Source organism: Marmota marmota, unplaced genomic scaffold (assembly GCF_001458135.2).
Source record: "Marmota marmota marmota unplaced genomic scaffold, marMar, whole genome shotgun sequence".
In the NCBI taxonomy this organism is placed as follows: domain Eukaryota; kingdom Metazoa; phylum Chordata; class Mammalia; order Rodentia; family Sciuridae; genus Marmota; species Marmota marmota.
In genome coordinates, this window is record NW_025999941.1 from 11682834 (window position 1) to 11701422 (window position 18589).

The 18589-nt window shown below is 48.9% G+C and overlaps 1 protein-coding gene and 1 long non-coding RNA gene across 3 annotated transcripts in view; one reads left to right on the plus strand and one right to left on the minus strand.

Moving 5' to 3' along the window:
* Positions 1 to 3188, minus strand: part of Fam107a (family with sequence similarity 107 member A) — a 22377-nt gene extending 19189 nt beyond the window's left edge. Inside the window, exon 1 of one of the 2 annotated variants that reach the window (XM_048801193.1) lies at positions 3038 to 3188. In XM_048801193.1, the coding sequence (XP_048657150.1) occupies positions 3038 to 3116 (79 nt within the window). In that variant the 5' untranslated portion in view covers positions 3117 to 3188. Of the gene's footprint in view, positions 1 to 2492; positions 2749 to 3037 lie in introns of those variants that run through there. The other variant, XM_015494491.2, reaches the window with a different exon arrangement.
* Positions 3189 to 3312: 124 nt separating this feature from the next.
* Positions 3313 to 18589, plus strand: part of LOC125616261 — a 22216-nt gene continuing 6939 nt past the window's right edge. The window contains exons 1-2 of the long non-coding RNA XR_007346883.1: positions 3313 to 3448; positions 6010 to 6145. This is a non-coding gene — a long non-coding RNA (uncharacterized LOC125616261). The remainder of the gene's footprint in view (positions 3449 to 6009; positions 6146 to 18589) is intronic.

Genomic DNA, 18589 nt, shown 5'->3' on the forward strand with positions numbered 1-18589 from the left:
GTTTTTTTTTTTTTTTTTTTTTTGATAACCCATATAAGAGCATTAAAGATTTTTGTTCAAGTGAAAAAAAAAATAGGATTAAAGACTAGAGTCACAACAATCTGAACAGTGTAAACCAAACACACAAAAGATGATTAGCAAAGAATGGAAGGAGATATCCCCAAAAGTTACCCGTGACTGCTTGGGGTTAGTGGGATCATGGGTTACGTTTCCCCCTGTTTTATTCTCAATTTCCCCAGACAGTTATGGAATCATGTTTTCATTTCATAATAAGAAGCTATTTTGAAATAATTTGGGATGAACGTTTTCCCCAAAGTGCAACATCATTTGATGCACGAATTGAGGCCACTGTACTTGAAAACAGCCACCCTCTTGGGTTTAATTCTGTTCTTTCCTCTTTGGGGACTTCAGAAAGGAAAGAGAGCTGCTCCCCCCTCCATTAAATGGCCAAGTTGGTCCCATACTTCCATGTGAGAGACCCAGGGAAATGGTTCTAGAGGTGCCTAGCCTTAGCTTTGGAATTTTTTTTTTTATTTTTTAATTTTTGATGCTGGGAATTGAGCCCAGGGGGCACTTAACCACAGAGCCGCATCCCCAGCCCTTTTTATTTTTTATTTAGAGACTGGGTCTTTCTAAGTTGCTTAGGGCCTCAATAATTTGCTTAGGCTGGCTTTGAACCCTCAATCCTCCTGCCTCAGCCTCCCCAGCCCCTAGGATTACAGACATGCACCTCAGCCCTAGCTTTGAATCTCAGCTTTACCCCAATTAGCTATGTGACCTTAGATAAGTCATGTTGCCATCCCAGCTTCCATTTCCTTGTGTGTCCAATAGAGCATAACATGACTCACCTCCCTGAACTGACAGACATGCCCATCGTATTGATACTGATATCCCCGTGCCTTGCATAAAACCTAGTGCAGAGCAGAGGCTGCTAACCCTTAGTGGAATGAATAAATGAATAAACAGTTGGTGAGATAACCAGTGTATGGCACTGGGTAGAGATTCTGTGGCAATAACAAGTGACCATCATTGTTACTGTTCTCTGAGGATGTGTGGGCTTTGGCATAGATGAATTTAAGTTTGAAAGTGTTGCACAGGCCTGTCATCCCAGTGGCTTGGGAGGCTGAGGCAGAAGGATCCCGAGTTCAAAGCCAGCCTCAGCAACTTAGAGAGGCCCTAAGCAACTCAGCAAGGCCCTGTCTCTGAATACAATATAAAACAGGGCTGGGGATGTGGCTCAGTGGTTAGACGTCCCTGGGTTCAATCCTCGGTATAAGAAAAAAAAAAAAAGTGCTTTGTAGCCCATAGAAGGTGTGGAAGGTCTCTTCCCCAAAAGCTGTTCAAGCTCTGGCCTCAGTCCACTCATCTACTAAATGGAAATGACAACCTGTGTCCTAACAGAGTCGTGAAGATTAAATGCCACAATGAACTTCTTATAGTAAGTGCTCCAATCACGGGGCGCTCACTCCTTCAGGGAAGCCTCTGACCCGCGTCCTGGCTTGTAACCCTGTGTGGTATAGCTAGGGGACCAGCAGGTCGCCCCCCCCCCCTCCCGCTCCCCGGACCGACTCTGACTTGTCTATTCTTCCGGATGGTTTGAAAGCTCAAAAGAGGCTCGCCCCTGGTGCTCCAGGTCCAGGGGAAGCCCCAGAGGAAGCCCAGGGTCTTCGGATTGGGACCTGCCACCTCTGCCAACTTGGTGAGAAGACAAGAACTGGGTGGGGACACTTAGGCAGCGGGCATTGCGCAGCCATCAGCCGAGCCGGGATTTGAAATCAGATTCGTCTGATCTCAGGGCTCCTCCCTTTCTGCCCGCCTGGCTCAGCTGAGACCCTCCCCCAGGAAGGCGCCGCCGGGCCTTGAGTCTTGGCCACTTCTTGTTTTCGGACTTAAGAGAAGCCTTGTTCCAAGGTTTCCAATCACTACTGGGCGGCGGGCTCCCCCGCCCCCGGGGCAAGGTGGGTCTTGGGAAGAAAAGCAGGGAGTCCCAGGGCACTCAGCGCAGGGGACCCTGCTGGCCCAGCAGCGGACGCGCCTCCTCGCGCCTTTGCCTCCTGGCTCTGCGGGCGGGCAGGACTCTTTGCCCAACGCAGAGTGCAGCTGGCCCGTGAGCCCAGGTTCCCTGACACTTTGCAATCACTTATCCCCAGTGGCAGGGACTCCAGTCCGAGGCCGATCTCCATTTTCCCCAAACGTTTCTCCAAGCCCGTATTTGGAAGAAAACCCCACAAACGTTTACTGCGCCCCACTTTCCTACATCCCCATGTTTTTCTAAATTATTTTGACACTGAGTATACATTCGCTTACTTCATTTACCGAATTAAAAAAACAAAACAAAACCCAAAACTCTTACTGTCCCGAGTAGAAAATTAATACATGCTTACTGCAAAGACAAACCACCTGTTACCCAATCCCCATCCTGGGAAAAATAAAACCACCGAGTTTCCTTCCGAATCGCTGCACGCACACGAATAGAAGAAACGGTTCCTCACCTGCCTGTAACTTGCTCTCCTCCTCCCCCTCGTGCAATGGCCCATGGCACAGTGACCGTCCCTCGCCCAAGCGCTCGGCGCTCCGCTGCGGGCGGCTCTCGCGGGGCCGGTTTCCCGCATCCCTGCCCCACATCTCCCACGCGGTCCGACGCCTCGGTGCGCGGGCGGAGTCTGTCGCCTAGATCAGCCAGGAGCAGAGCCTCGCAGGACTTTTGCAGTCGAGAAACGGAGAGTGGGTATGTGCGTGCGTGTGTGCGTGAGTGTGCGCGCGCGTGTGTTCTCAGATATTGTGAAAAAAAAAGGCAATCTATCTAAGGACAGATCCCCCAAAAGGATCTGAATGTAGGAAGAAAAGAGGAAAAGGGGGGTAAGGATAAAAAAGTAATTGACAGGAATGACGCAAGGGAAGGGAGGGAGGGCGCAGGGCATTGATCGAGGACAGACGCGCTCGGCCAAGGGTTGCCCGGGGGGCTGCGCGCCTCACGCCTGTCGCTCGCTCCTCCAGCTTTGGAGATCAGGGGCGGCGAGGCGTGGTCCCCACTTACCCGACCTGAGCAGCACCGCCCGGTACAGCCCGGTGGCCTCGGCGGGCCCCGGTGCCCATTCGCCCAGCCTCTGCGCCATGCCCCGCGCGCCCCGCTGCAGATCCCGCACCGCCGCTGCGCAGCCTGGAGCGCGAGCGACTCCGCCGCCGTGACGCGAGCCAGCAGCCCAAACCCCGCCGGGGATCTGGTTACGGCGGCGGCCGGAGGGGCAGGCGTGGAGACGCCAACAGGGAGGGAGGCGACAGGGACACAAACAGGTATCCTTGCCCAGGTATGAGGCGGCGCGCGTGAGCGTCTGGAGGGAGGACTCCCAGGCTCGGTTCCAGCATCCCCGGAAGAACACCGAGTCCCGGCCCGCCGCCTACTCTTCCACTCTGGATGGCCACCAGCCTCATGGAAAGCTACGCGCAGGTGTGGGATCCCGAAACGCCACACCTGGGCTCAGGTCCCACTAGTTAATACCTGTGTGGCCTCCCCATTTAGCAACCTCTCCGCACAAGAGCCTCAATTTCTTCATCTGGAAAATGGGGTCGACCACATAGTACTTCTGTCACAGGGTTGTAAGGTTAACTGGTGCAGTTTGGGTACCTAGAAAGGACTTAGAAGAGTGGCTAGCACATAACCAACGGCGTTTGTTAAAAAAAATGCCCCAAGCCGAGCGCGGTGGTGCAAGCTTGTAATCCCAGCAGCTCGGGAGGCTGAGGCAGGAGGATCCCTAGTTCAAAGCCAATTCTCAGCAATGGTGAGGCGCTAAGCAACTCGGTGAGACCCTATCTCTAAGTAAAATACAAAATAGGGCTGGGGATATGGCTCAGTGGTCCAGTGCCCCTGAATTCAATCCCTGGTACTTGCCTCACCCCCACAAAAAAGTCCCAAGTCTGAAGTGGGTAGGCAAAGTCAACCAGGTGGTTTCAGAACATGTAAGAAGCTGACAATTTTGATTATTTACTTTGTGTCAGGTGCTGTGCTGTTTCTTCTAAAACAAAAATGAATGTCAATTGTGTGCGCCTGTCTGGTTTCATTTACTCTCCATAACACCATGAAATAGGGTCTAGTAGCATTCTAATTACACCGATGAGAAGAAAGTGAGGCCCAGAGAGGTTAAGCCACTTCTCTGAAGTCACATAGCTGGAGCTGAGATTCGAATTCTGATGGTCTGACCCCAGGCATCTGCTCTGCTGTTAATCTCATTTACTCTTCAGGACTGTCCTGAAGGGTAGGTATTACTTGCAGCTTAGAGATGAGGAAATTGAGATTCAGAGAGCTGAGGTGCCTTAACCATTCTTGCCCTTCCAAGAACCCACCCAATTGTGGGAACCTGAAACTTGTGCCCCTGAAAGCTATAGACCCCCACAGAGCTGTCCAGGGTGCTGAATGGCCTCAGTTCAAAGCTGTGTGTGTAGGGGGGTGGGTGGGGGCGGATTGTGAGCTGGCTTTGGCATCTCAGGCACACAGTTCAGTTCCACCTCCCTCTGCTTCTGTGCCCTTTCTAGCCTTGGTACCTGTCAGCTGATCACTTGATGGCCAAGTCCCCTTTGACTGGTCCTTGGCCACTGTTCAGACCCACCTGCTGCTCTAATTCAAAGGTCCATGTATTTCTCTGCTCCTCAGACACCATCCAGGATCCCAAGGTGACACTGATCTTTGAAGTTCTTATGATTGTCTAGGCTGGTCAATGACTGGCCATCAGGGATGCCAGTCACCATGACAGACCTTGGACACTCACTGTCCCATCGCCTGTCTTCAGAGATGAAATGATATCCATTTTACAGTCCGTCTCATGTAATCTCTTCAATGGCTCTTTGATCACACTACGGTTATGGCCCTTACAGAGATGGGGAGCACCGAGACCACAGAACTCGTTTGTAGTGGATTTGAATCCAGATAGATTGAACACAGCTGAGGCTGAGGGATGTGGAACAGGAAGAGAGGGCGGGGCCGGGTCCTCCCAGGGGAGATCTAGGCAGGTCTGACTTACCTGAGCCATTTCGTCTCTGCTTCTCATTTTCTCTATGAAATCTGGCTTGCGGAGAGTATCCCTTCTGTGAATGGAAAGAAAGTAGGTTGGGTGAGGACCTTCTGTTGCCAGGCAGGAGAGGGGCAATGGGGTATTCAGAAAGTCCCTGAAGCTTTTGGTCACAGAAAGGACTGGCCAGAGTCAAAAGTCCTCTCCAGAGAAGCAAATCATGATAGTCTTTGGAATGTATGCCTGCGTTTATAAGACTCATGTTTTTTTTTTTTAAATACTTCAGTTTTTAGAACTGTTTTACATTAAAAAAAAATTAAGGGCTGGGGATATAGCTCAGTGGTAGAGCACTGGACTAGCATGTGTGAGGCACTGGGTTCGAGTCTCAGCACCACATACAAATAAATAAAATAAAGGTCCAACAATAACTAAAAAATATTTTTAAAAAAGTATTTTTTTAAAAAAACTTTTTAAGGTTCCTGATAATCCACACTCAATTCCCTTATTATGAACATTTTTTAAAAACAATTAATACATTTATTTATTTATTTATTATGTGGTGCTGAGGATTGAACCCAGTGCCTCACATATGTCAGGCAAGCACTCTGCTACTGAGCCACAACCCCAGCCCCTTATTAACATCTTAGATATATGGAGATGTACATATCAATAAACCAACATTCAATTAATGAACCAATATTAATACATTTTCACTAAATAAAGTTAGTTCATACTTTATTCAGATTTCCTTAGTTTCTATTTTCTAAAATTTTTATTTATTTATTTAAGTCCTGGGGATTGAACCCAGGGGTACATTACCACTGAGCTACATCCCCAACCCTTTTTATTTTTAAATTTTGACACAAAGTTTAACTTGCTGAGTCTGGCTTCAAACTTGCAGTCCTCCTGCCTCAGCTTCCCAAGTCTTTGGGATTGCAGGTGGGCGCGCCTCCGTGCCTGGCAAGATTTCCTTAGTTTTTTTAACCAATGTCTTGTTTCTTTCCAGAATCTCATCCAGGCTACAGCATCACACTGAGTTGTCATGTCCCTCGAGGCTGACCGTGGCTGTGACAATTTCTCAGATTTCTGTTTTTCATGACTTTTACAGTTTTGAAGGCCATGAAGACCCGTGCCCTTTTATGGTGAGCTCATGCCCTGGGGTAAGTGGGCAGTTCTGGAGTAAGCCAGGGTCGGAACCAAGGGAGGCTCCTGCCCAGTGACCGCCCTGGCATTATCCCAGAGGACGGAAGGGCCTGTGGTCCCGACTTTTCCCTGGGGGACTTCCATTTGGAGTTCTGCCACTGAGGAGGAATAGAAGAAGACAGTGTATGGGGACTGGCCAAGCCTCTTTTGTCTTTTTTAAGAAAAGCTTTAAGGGGACAGGTAACCTTATCTGTGGAAGAAAATTCAGAACATAGATACAGGACCTACTTGGGAGGGTTTGGAGGAGTCCAAGCGCCTTCTCACATCTCCCTACACAGAGCCGGGAAGTAGGGCTGGACCAGAGGACAACATTACATCACAAGGCCAGAATTTCATAAGGAGCAGCTCTCAGACTTGGAGTTCAAACAAATGTCCCTTGCATGCCTGCCACCCTCCTTAGCATGAAAGACTTGTTGAAAACAAGACTAAGCTGGGCATGGTGGCACCTGCCTATGATCCCAGCAACACAGGAGGCTGAGGCAGGAGGATCACAAGTTCGAGGCTAGCCTCAGCAACTTAGTGAGGCCCTAAACAACTCAGTGAGACCCTGACTTTAAATTAAAAAGTTAAAAACGGGCTGGGGATGTGGCTTAGAGACCAACCTGTGTCCAGTGAAATGTCCGTGACTACGGCAGAAGCCTCTGCCCCTTCAATGACTGGGGTTTAGTGATCGAGAAAATTCTCTATTCACACACAACCACTTGTGGACGGCAGGCTGGTTTGAAAGCCATCTGGATCTTGCCTGACATATTACTGGTTATCCGATAGTCTTTTCCAAGGACCACGCTGATAAACACAGCTAATTCTCATTTGTGCACACCATTTAGGACAGGCAGATTGGAGCCGAGTTATTATTTGCTTAATGAAAGTTCCCGTACATAATTTTCAGAGGAAAAACTATTGTATATAATGTGGAATATCCAAATATGGCTGACGGAAGCCAAAGGTATTTGTATTTCTTCTGTTGTTCCTGAGGACACCACCTGCCTTGTTTTCATGTCTTGATTGTTGAGAAAAATCTCTTGGGGTTGGTCACTGGGTGACTTCAATGATCCCGTCCCCAAAGCCTCTCCTTTTTCACCTGGCCCCATGGCTTCCCCTAGAGGCTGAATCTTGCTCTGTGTGTGTGTGTGTGTGTGTGTGTGTGTGTGTTACTGGGGATTGAAAGGGGGAGGGGGTGCTTAACCACTAAGCCACATCCCCAGCCCTTTTAATTTTTTTGTTTTGAGACAGGGTCTCCCTAAGTCGCTTAGGGCCTCGCTTAGTTGCTGAGGCTGGCTTTGAACTTGTGATCCTCCTGCCCCAGCCTCCAAGCTGCTGGGGTTACAGGCATGCACGACTGCTCCCAGCCTGTGTTTGTTTTTAAACATTTTAACATTTGAGGTATAGCATGCATCCATAAAACTCATAAATCTTTTTCTTTGGCACTTGGGATTGAATTCATAAGATCTTGCAAAATTGCTGAGGTTGGCCTCAAACTTTCGATCAGCCTTGGGAGTTGCTGGGATTACAGGTATGTGCCACTGCACCCAGACAAGCACACTGATCTTAAATACACGGCTCAATGAACTTTTCTGCATGCATTCCACCCACGTAACTTCTTCCAAGATCTAGATTTGAAACAGTCCCTGCTCCCTGTGCCCCTTCCCCAGTCAATACGCGCATCCTCCCAGGGTAACTATTCTGGCCTGTGGCACCAGACAATCATTTCTCTTGTTCTAGAACTTCATATAAGTTGTTCGTACTCTTTTGGGTATAGTTTTTCTCAGTCAGCAGTGTGTTTGAGATTCCTCAGTGTGGTTGTCTGTCTCAGTAATTCATTCCTTTTAACACTGAATAATTTCCTGGTTTGTGGCTCTGTTACAGTTTGGTGATACCTTGTACGAATGGAGATCTCCGGGCTTTGCAGTTTTGGGCTATTGCTAATAAAGTTGCTATAAACATCCTTCTGTGGTTAGGCACGGTGGTGCACACCTGTAATCCCAGTGGGCTGGGGAGGCTGAGGCAGGATGATCAAGAGTTCAAAGCCAGCCTCAGCAACTCAGTGAGACCCTGTCTCTAAATAAAATATAAAAGGGCTGAGGATGTGGCTCAGTGGTTAAGTGCCCCTGGGTTCAATCCCTGATTAAAAAGAAAAAGAGAAAGAGAAAGAAATCCTACGAGTGTTTGGGTAAGCGTGGCAGCTCATTTCTGTTGGGCAGACACTTGGCAGTGGCGTTTGCTGGTCTGTAAGGGAGGTGAATGTTCAGCTACAGAAGATTGGCCAACAGTGATTGTATCAATTTGTAGGTTGCACTTTTGACATCTTCACTACATAGGTTTTTATTTCTTTTGACACATTGAGGTCACTCGCATGCACAAGGCTTTAGATTGTGGAAGGCAGAGAAGGAGATATTAGTGAGTTTGCATCTTAGATAAACAGATGGGCCTACATTTTGAACTTGGAAGAAATGAGGGTCAAAGGTTGGGGTATTTGCCATTGAAACCTGGAACAAATCAGAGGGAGCTGTTTCTCCTGGTCTATTTGTTTACCACCCCCTGCCTCCTGAGAATGGAAATATCACGGGGACAGGGACTGTGCCTCTCCAGGGACGTGTCTTCAGTGGCTTGCCTAGTTCTTGGTAGCTAAGTGCACAGTGAATAAAGATTAACTTAAAAAATGTAGCACATACTCATGCCAGGCTCTGCGGTAAGACTCTACTGCTATGGTCTCATTTAAGACTCATAATGGTCCTTTGAGATTCTGGAAAAGTGAGGTTCCTGTTTTACTAATAAGGAAGCTGAGGTACTGGACAGGTTGGGGTACATGCTGGCAAGTGGCAGTCTGTGAACTCAAGGGGACTGTGTGTGTGTGTGTGTGTGTGTGTATAATAGGAAGAGCCACCAACCCATTTTATAGAGGGTTGGTGGCTCTTCCATTTACAGAGGAAGAAACCAAGGTTAAGAGAGGTTAAGGAATGCTTCTTTTTGGGATCAGCTGAGCCAGCCTTCCTACCAAGCTATTTCTCTTTGGGGGGAACTGGGGATTGAACCCAGGGGTGCTCTACCCCTGAGCCACATCCCCAGACCTTTTTAAAAAATTTTTATTTAGAGACAGGGTCTCAATGAGTTGCTTAGGGCCTTGCTGAGTTGCAGAGGCTGGTTTTGAACTCATGATCCTCCTCCCTCAGCCTCCCGAGCTGCTGGGACGACAGGCGTGTGCCACTGCTCCCAGCCCAAGTTATTTCTTAAAGTTCCAATATTTTTAATGCAGATCCCTGGCTGCTCCCCACCCCAAACCTCCCACTCTCCTGCGCCCACAGTAACTGGGCATCACCAGGTCCAACCCCAGCCTCTGCCTTAGCACCTCACTTTCACAAAGCCACCCTATTGTGTGAGATGTCACCTGCCACCTCTCTCTGTGCTGTCCCCAGGGATGGAGGGCGCCAGACCCAGCAGTCCTTCCCCAGCATGCTGGGCCCTGTTGGAGCAGGCGCCAAGCTCTGGGAGGTATTCCTTTTCAGGGGTCTGCTGACATCACACTGGTGTTGAGTTCTCCGCTGGGAAGGGAAGGAGGACACTGTCTTCCATCAAAGGAAGCCTTCACGATTCTGGTCTCCAGGGCCTTCTCACTGCTCCATTCATTCAACCTCCAGGTCTCAGAGGCCCAGAAAACTGCTCTCCTGGAACTTGAGCCAAGGTGCTGGATGAGGAGCCCCTGCCCAGCCAGGAGGCTGAGGGCCAGTCTTCCTCTCCACACCTGGACTTGGTGGGCGGCCTGTTTCATTCCCCTGAAAATCTAGCAAAATATTTCACACAGGTAACCTATAAATCCATTGCTGGTTTAAACAATTGCAACAATCCAGTTGCATAGGACATTTTAAAAGTAACATTCCTCCTTACTGTCCCAGCTGAGCCCAAATCTCACCCTGTTCCCAGGGTCATCACTGGTTTTGAGCCTGCACTTGTATTTTGCAAATTGGAGAGGCTGGCTAACACACACACACACACACACACACACACACACCCATGTAGTCCCCTTGAGTTCACCCACAGAGCTGCCACTTGCCAGCAGCTTGCTTTTAAATGTTACAATACATCCTGATGGAATTTCTATGCCAGTTCATGTAAATACACCTCACTCTCTTGATCTGCTGCAGTATGTACCCGACCGTTTAAATTTTAAAAATCCCCTTTAGTTGGACACTTAGGCTATTCAATTTTTCACAACTACAAATGATTTCTCTCCAAACATCCTCTCTGCCCACATGTGCAAGCTTTTCTCTGGAGTAGATGCTGAAGAGCAAGTGGCAGACCAAGAAGTCTGTTTTAAGTTATAGCAGATATTGCCAAAGTACCTTCCAGAATGGTTTATTGCCCTTTATGCTCCCGGGAGTGTCTGACATTACTGGATTTTTTTTTTTACACCACTAACATTGGGTACTATGAATCTAAGTTTGTGTACTGACAACTAATTGGTGGTATTAAAAGTCTAAAAGTCGGGGTAGTGGTTCCCCTTGTTGGGGGTGATAGTGGATGGGAAGGGGCCTTGGGGGAGGCTTCAATTGGAGCCTGTTGATGTTCTTTTTCTTGATCTAAGTGGTGGTTACACAGGTATTTTCAGTTTCTCAAAATAAATTAAGTGGTATGCTCATGAGAGGTGCCCTTTTATATTCAAATGTTAGTCTTCGATAAAAAGTTCCAAGTTCTCCCCTCCCGCAGAATCCAACAGGTGACAAAACAGCACCCAGGAGCGTTTTATTTTGGAGGCTGAGCCTTCTTGTGTCAGTACACTGGCCTTCTGGAATCCTTCTGGGATGTCTTCCTTGTAGGTCTCGTGGGAGTCCTTTGCCTGAGAGAGGAAGGTCCTTCCAGAAAGGGGACTTTCCAGTTACTGGGTGTCAGCTCTGCTTTCCAACACTTACAACAGTAGTTATCACTCACCCTGTTTTACAGACACAGAGGCCGGGGGCTTGGAGCAGTGGGGACCTGCCCAAGGTCCCCAAGTGTCCAACTGCAGAGTCCTACTTCCTCTCCGTCCTTTAAGCCATAGCTGTTCATGTGACAGGTTTTGGGCTGGAGTCCAGTGAGGTGGCTCACTGTCTTCCCATTTTGCAGGTGGGAACAGAGTCTCAAAAAGTTTAGATGACTTGCTCGGATCCCCTGGTTAGTAAATGGTGGGGCAGGTCTGAGGCAGGTCTCCATCAAGGCAGGGCCTGCGGTGGAAGGTTCTGCCATGATCGAGATGCTCTCTAGGTTGGCAAGATGGTAGCTGCTGGCCACAGTGGGGCCATTTAGCACTTGGAATGTGGCGAGTCGCTCCTGAGGGTCTGACATTTAGTTTTACTTAATTTTAATTGATTAAAGTGGGATACATTGGACAGTGCAAATCTAAGGAGTCAGGACAGAGAAGAAGCGCTTCAGGCACAGATAGGAGAGTAGCCACTGGGTGGGACACCATGCAGGCCACCACGAGGAACTCAACATGGACCATCGCAGTTCTTGCCGGCACCAGAAACCATGCCCTGCAGAAGGTCTCAGGGCTTTGTAATCAGTTGCTGCCTTTACAAGCTTCTTAGTCTTATGTTTAAATGGATATGAAAACAGAGCTGGCTTGCTGGGTGCGGTGGTGCTCACCTGTTATCCCAACAGCTTGGGAAGCTGAGGCAGAGTTCAAAGCCAGCCTCAGCAACTTAGCAAGACCCTAAGGAACTTAGTGAGACACCCTGTCTCATAAAAAAAAAAAAAGAAAGAAAAAAAAAAGAAATGGGCTGGGGATGTGTCTCAGTGGTTAAGCACCCCTGAGTTCAATCCCTGGTACCAAAAAACAAACAAAAAAAACAAAAACAAAAAACCAAAAACCAAAACAAAAACAAATGAAAAAACCCTCCAGAAAAACAGCTGGCTTTAAGATTTAATGAGAAACTACACAGCGCCTGGTTTGTAATGGGAATGGGCATTCAATAAGGTACTTGATATATTGTTATGACTTCAGTTATTATTTATATTGATCAGAGGCCCACGTGGCTTTGGGACAGGAGATACAATGGCAAAGCACATTCATGTTTCAACAGTGCAGATGCAGGTCGGGTGCAGCCTAAAGCTCCCACACTCTTCCAGCCTATGTCCCCTGCCAGGTGAAGACTGTGCCATTCATTTCGGATGCAGCCACACCCAGGAATGGTCTCCACTTCCATGCACATTTGTCCTTTAAAAGAGTGCCATCAGGCTCACTCTAACCCTGTAGTCCCATAGCAGCCTCCGGGCTTTACCGCGCGGCCAGGGCCAGCTCCCTGTACGGTCGGACCCACCGTGTTGACTTATTGTCCTGAGCAGTGTTTGGTGGGAAGTTCATTCATAACCTACGTATGGGCCTGGCCTGATGGTTTGCTGTCATTCATTCCTTCGTTCAGTTTCAGCCATGACTCCAGACAGGCTCCAGAAAGGAGTTTTATGTTTCCCTGTGTTTTTTTCTAGAGACTCACTTTATCCTTCTGTGTTGGCCTCTATATTTTTTTTTTCCTTTTCTTGGTACCAGGGATTGAACCCAGGGGTGCTTTACCACTGAGCCACATCCCCAGCCCTTTTTTGTATTTTATTTAGAGACAGGGTCTCACTGAGTTGCTTAGCACCTTGCCATTGCTGAGGCTGACTTTGAACTCACAATCCTCCTGCCTCAGCCTCCCGAGCTGCTGGGATTACAGGCGTGCGCCAAGGTGCCTGGCTCTTTCAGCCTCTTCAAGCGCTGGGTCAAGGGTCAACCTAATAAGGACACAGGACATGGCCACTGGGATTTATTTTTAACAAGGTTCTCTACTATTTCCTGCTACTTCTCTCTGGTCAATACCTGCTGGATCTTGGCAGTTCATTTATTAAGTTTGAAAACCCACAAGAAGCAGCCCCTCTGCTGGGTGACCCTAGGAATATCAAATTCCTTTCTGTTAAGGGAGTGCCCCATGTAGGCTTTGGTACCAAGACCGAGGCCAGAGAAGCCCCTGGTCACCCCTGGCCCTGTGCCTGGGCCTGCATTGTTCCATTTCACTGAAGGACAGAGTTCTACCCGCACTGAGGGGCCATTGCACCTCTGCAGACATTGGAAACAGACTCCTGGGGCCCACAGTTGACCCCGGGGTGGCTCTTGCTGCTCAGTGGGGCGTGACCAATGGTTCAGTGACTACCTGACGCCCACGTCTTTCTCTAGGCCGGCAACTGCGCCCAACCATTGACCAATGGAATCCCTGGGTCAGTGGTTGAGGGTATTTTCAACTGTGGTAGATCTTGGCACAGGTACAAGCTCGCTTTAAACCTCTTAGGAGTGGACTTTAAAGGAATGTTCTGGTAAGTTCTGAAAAGATTCCTCAAGTCACGCTCATAATCACTCCTGGAATGTATTTGCTGAATGGTTTTGGAATTTTGGAGAAAACAGATTTTTTTTTCCCTCTTTAAGCAGATCTGGTTTCTAAGTCTCTGTGGGGAGGCTTGTGGATGGGGCCAGGAGAGGGGCCTTGGTGGAAGGGCCCTTGGAGGTCAGGGACTGAATCCCCTTGAACCACAGCTCAGGCTGACATGGGGGCAGATGGTGGGGACTGTGCCCTCTGGGGGTGCCTGTCCCACAGGAAGAAGAGATTCCAGGGAGCCTGTGATTCAGGACTGAGAGAAGAGGAGAGAGGAGACATCCAGAAGGGCCTTGCCAATCTCAGGACAAGGGCAGCGCTCAGCGGGTGAAATCCAAAACAGCCCAGGAATGCAAGAAAAGAAGCTTGTCCTGCTCAGAATCCAACCCAGCCCAACCCAACCAAAACAAGGCAGAGCAAACCCAACCAGACCCAAACGAACCAAAACACCACCAGAAACAAAAATCCAATAACAAATCCCAAAATCAAAAATACGCAAAAAAACTCCAAACACTCTAGAAACAAAAGAGTATTATCTTCTGCCTATCAGATCTACAAAAATAAAAACATAATGATAGCTGGCGTTGGAGAGGGTTTGGAGAAACCGAGGCTCTGGGCTTCCCCTGGAGCAGTGTGGTCATCCTGCAGGGAAATGTGCCCCAAAGCCCTGTGAATCCAGGTGCGGTGGCCCACGCCTGTAATCCCAGAGGCTCTGGAGGCTGAGGAAGGAGGATGGCAAGTTCAAAGCCAGCCTCAGCAACTTAGTGAGACCCTAAGTAACTCAGCGAGACCCTGTCTCTAAATAAAATATAAAAACAGGCTGGGATGTGGCTCAGTAGTTAAGTGCCCCTGGTTCCATCCCTGGTACCAAAAATAAATTAATTAATAAACAAATAAATAAGTAAATACAATAAACAGCCCTATGTACTATGTACTCTAATATCCATGCTATTCCAATCCTAGGAATTTGCTTCAAGAAATAATTAAACATATGCACAAGGATATATATAGTCAAGGATGTGTATTACCCAGTGTTGTTCATAATAATAAAACAACTAGCAATAAGGGGAGTGTCCAGAGGTAGGGGATTAGTTAAAAGCACTGTGCCATCTCTGTAAAACATTAACAATCCGTGGCGGATGTGGCAGACCTATGTTTACTAACATGGGAGATGTCGATTGTCTATATTTAAAAATTAAGTGGAAAGCAAGGTTNGTGTCTTGCTGAGTTGCTTAGGGCCTCACTAAGTTTTCTGAGGCTGGTTTTGAACTCTCGATCCTCCTGCCTCAGCCTCCGGAGCTGCTGGGGTTACAGGTGTGCACCACTGTGCCTGGCGATATCCCCATTTATAAAACTATGACTCAGAGAGGTTAAGAATCTGATCCAGGGCTACCCAACTAGTGAGAACTGGGTTTCGAGATGGGGTCTGAAGCCCACAACATCAGCCCTGAGCTAGGCGGCTTGTAAATTCCCAGAAGGGAAAGGGATTGCAGTTGTGGGTGGAGACTCTCCTGCATCCTCTGCCCCACCAGGTGTCCGCCCCCCACACCTGTTCTCTGCTTCTCATTAGCATCTCAGCTGATCAGCAGTTTCAACTTGGCCTTTTGAAGGAGGGAACTACAAATAGCCTTTGTATTTCTGCAGAGGACCCTGAAGGTTGCACTGTCGGTGGGTGGAGCTGGTTGCTAGGAGATATTTCTCAAGAAAGACTCCTTTGGAAAATGAGCTCAGGCTCTGTCCCCAGTTGATGGACTATTACATCCCAACCAGCATACCTCCCAAAGTATTAAGAGTGGGTCCAGCTGGGCACGGTGGTGCACACTTTAATCCCAGTGGCTCCGGAGGCTGAGGCAGGAGGATCGCAAGTTCAAAGCCAGCCTCAGCAACTTAGCAAGACTCTAAGCAATTCAGTGAGACCCTGTCTCTAAATTAAAATATAAAAAAAGGGCTGGGGATGTGGCTCAGTGGTTAAGCGCCCCTGGGTTCAATCCCTGGTACAAAAAGAGAGAGAGAGAGAGAGAGAGAGAGAGAGGAGAGAGAGAGAGAGAGTAGGTCTAATTCCTTCTCTAACTGGTTCTTCTAGGTGCCAGCTCAGAGCATATCTTGGGCTATAAACAATCTCTGTGCCAGACAGACTCAGAATCCTAGAAGGGGCCGTTTAAGACGATCCACCTGCATTCCCCAGTCTATAAATGGGGAAAATGAGGCCCAGGGAGTCCTGCCTGACCGTGGCAGCTTTATGATTTCTCTCTCGTCAATGCCCATAGCAGCTTCCCCTCGGTCCTGCAATGTCAATCAGCAGGACTCAGAATGTGAAGACCAGGGACAGTTTCCTGTGTTAATCCCATGTTCCTAGTGTTTGGTGGCGGAGGTGGGGGCAAATCATTACTTTGCTCGAGTGGCATTTATTGGGCACCTACTATGTGCCAAACACTGGGGTAGGAGCTTTAGGATCTTCTTCAGCTAACACTGACCTCTGGATCGTTTTGGGATGAGTTTGTACTGGCTGTTTTCTTTCTTTTCTTGATGGAGGATCACATTTTCCCATTTATTTTATTTTATTTTTTTGCATACATTTCGAATGTGCTCAACCCAGAGGGGTCGTTCCGAGTCTTTGTGATTTTAAAATTTTCTTCATTTGCTTTTTCTAAACGTTCAGCAATGATCATGGATGACCCTGACAACCTGAAAAAATAATTTTGCTTAAAATAATTCAGGGGACGACCGGTCATGGGAACCCAAGCCTCTTGGGCCAGGGCACTCTTTAGAACAGCCCCTTCCTCTGACAGGCTATAGCAGGAAAAGCAACACAAACCATCGTCCACAGAACCAGACATGCCCCCCTACCAAACTTCCCAGTAGTATAAATATCCCCATTTTACAGAGGAAGAGACTGAGGCTCAGAGAGGTTGAGTCATTTGTCCGCAGCCCCACAGCTGACAAATGGTAGCGCTAGATTTGCCTCCTGCACCTGGAGGGGACCCTCTGCTTGGAGGCATCTAAACCTGGCCTGGGTTTTTTGCAAAATCCCCAGGTGGCAGGGGGGACACCTGGGTTTTCTGGAATGGGACAAAGCCAAGGAAATTGGCAGTGATACCTGGTCCAGATCCCGTTACGCCAGCACGATCACATTTCTCCCATTCTGGCGCCATATGAGCAGGGCAGAGGGCCGGGCAGCAGCCACTCCCCTGGTTATTCAAGTAGAAAATTACAGGTGCCCAAAATAGCCCAGCATTCTTTTATTTATGAACAAGCAGAGAGCTGGGGTGTGTGTGTGTGGGGGGGGTACGGTAGATCTCTTTCCACTGGTCACTTTCCCAAGGCCTGCAGGGCTCCACGGCTCTCAGAGGGGATCTCGTAGGACCTGGACATGGGTTCCCAGGGGGCACAGAGGACAGAACCCCAGATGGGAGTCCATCCCAGCCATCCCTGTCCAGCCACATGGCCTGGGGTAAAGGACTCGGCCTGCCTGGGAATTCCTTTTTCCTTTGGTAAAATGGGATGAGACCTAAACTCACACCAAAGTTGATTTTCTCCCGACTGTAATGGTGATACCTGCTCAGTGCAGACAATGTAGAAAGTGGAAAAATTAAAAAAATAAAAATACAAAAATGAGCATCCTGTCTCCCTGTGCCCTCGGCCCCTTCCTCAGGTGAGATAACCTGGATTAGTCTTGGAGTGCATCCTCCTGTCTGCTTCCTGAGCGAGGGTGAAGGGCTGGCCTATGCTCTAATGTGGAATGCCACTTACAGACACCCAGCGTTTCTCAAGCTATAAATAGGTCCTGAGCACAGCCTAAGGCCCTGTGGCCACCTGGAGTCGGGTTCCCCCAGCATCCCCTGCTCCTCCTCATTTTTCCAGCCCCCACTCAGAGACACCTAGAGGAGTGGGAAGGAGGGAAAGCCACTGTGGGTCCCTGACGTGTCTATGGGGGACAGAGCTGGTCTCCTTATGGGACCATCTGGGACCTTTCCTTCCAGCAGGCCTGATACACATGGGTGGGCCTGGGGGAGCCTTGTGGACCCCTGAGTCTTCTTCCTGGAGAGTCAGGGCAGGAAACAGCTGCCCTCTCCCAGGGCCATTTTCTGACTGGCTCAAATGTCAAGAGCTTCCAATGGGTGCCCGGCAGACAGTACGCAGCTGGACAGAGCATCTGCTGGGAGGACCATGACGTCATTATTGTTACTATAGGGGATGGAGAGCCAGAGGCCACTCCCTCTTGGAAACTGATTTTTTTGGGGGGGTGGGAGATACTGGGGATTGGACCCAGGGGCACTTAACCACTGAGCCCCATCCCCAGCCCTTTTTTGTATTTTATTTAGAGACAGGGTCTCACTGAGTTGTGTAACACCTTGCTAAATTGCTGAGGCTGGCTTTGAACTCACGATCCTCCTGCCTCAGCCTCCTGAGCTGCTGGGATGACAGGTGTGTGCCACCTGCCCAGCTGGAAGTCTTTGTAGCTACTTGATAATTAAATGAAATAGTTTAAACATTTAATAATCACAATAAACAATTTTCGGTTTCGCCCATCTCAGATCTTCCTCGAGGAAGAACGGGACAGATACTATGCAAGGGTCGGTCCACCGTGCGCTCTGTCTCCAGGAAGTCCTGACTCCACTTATGGAAAAGGACCCAGGTGGGGATTTGGGAAGAAAGAAAGTAAGGACCCTCATGTGTGACCTCACCCGGGGCCTCCTAGGGGCCAGGGCTGAGGCTGGGGGCTCAGTCAGAGTAGTGTGGGATTTCTGGTGTCTTGGAAGCCAGCCCACTGCTGGGTGAGCTGCCGCACACCTGTCATCCCAGCGCCTCGGGAGGCTGAGGCAGGAGGATCGCGAGTTCAGAACCAGCCTCAGCAACTTAGGGAGGCCCTCAGCAACTCAGTGAGACCCTGTCTCTAAATAAAATATAAAAAGGGCTGGGGATGGGGCTCAGTGATTAAGTGCCCCTGGGTTCAATCCCCAGTACAAGAGGAGGAGGAGGAGGAGGAGGAGGAGGAGGAGGAGGAGGAGG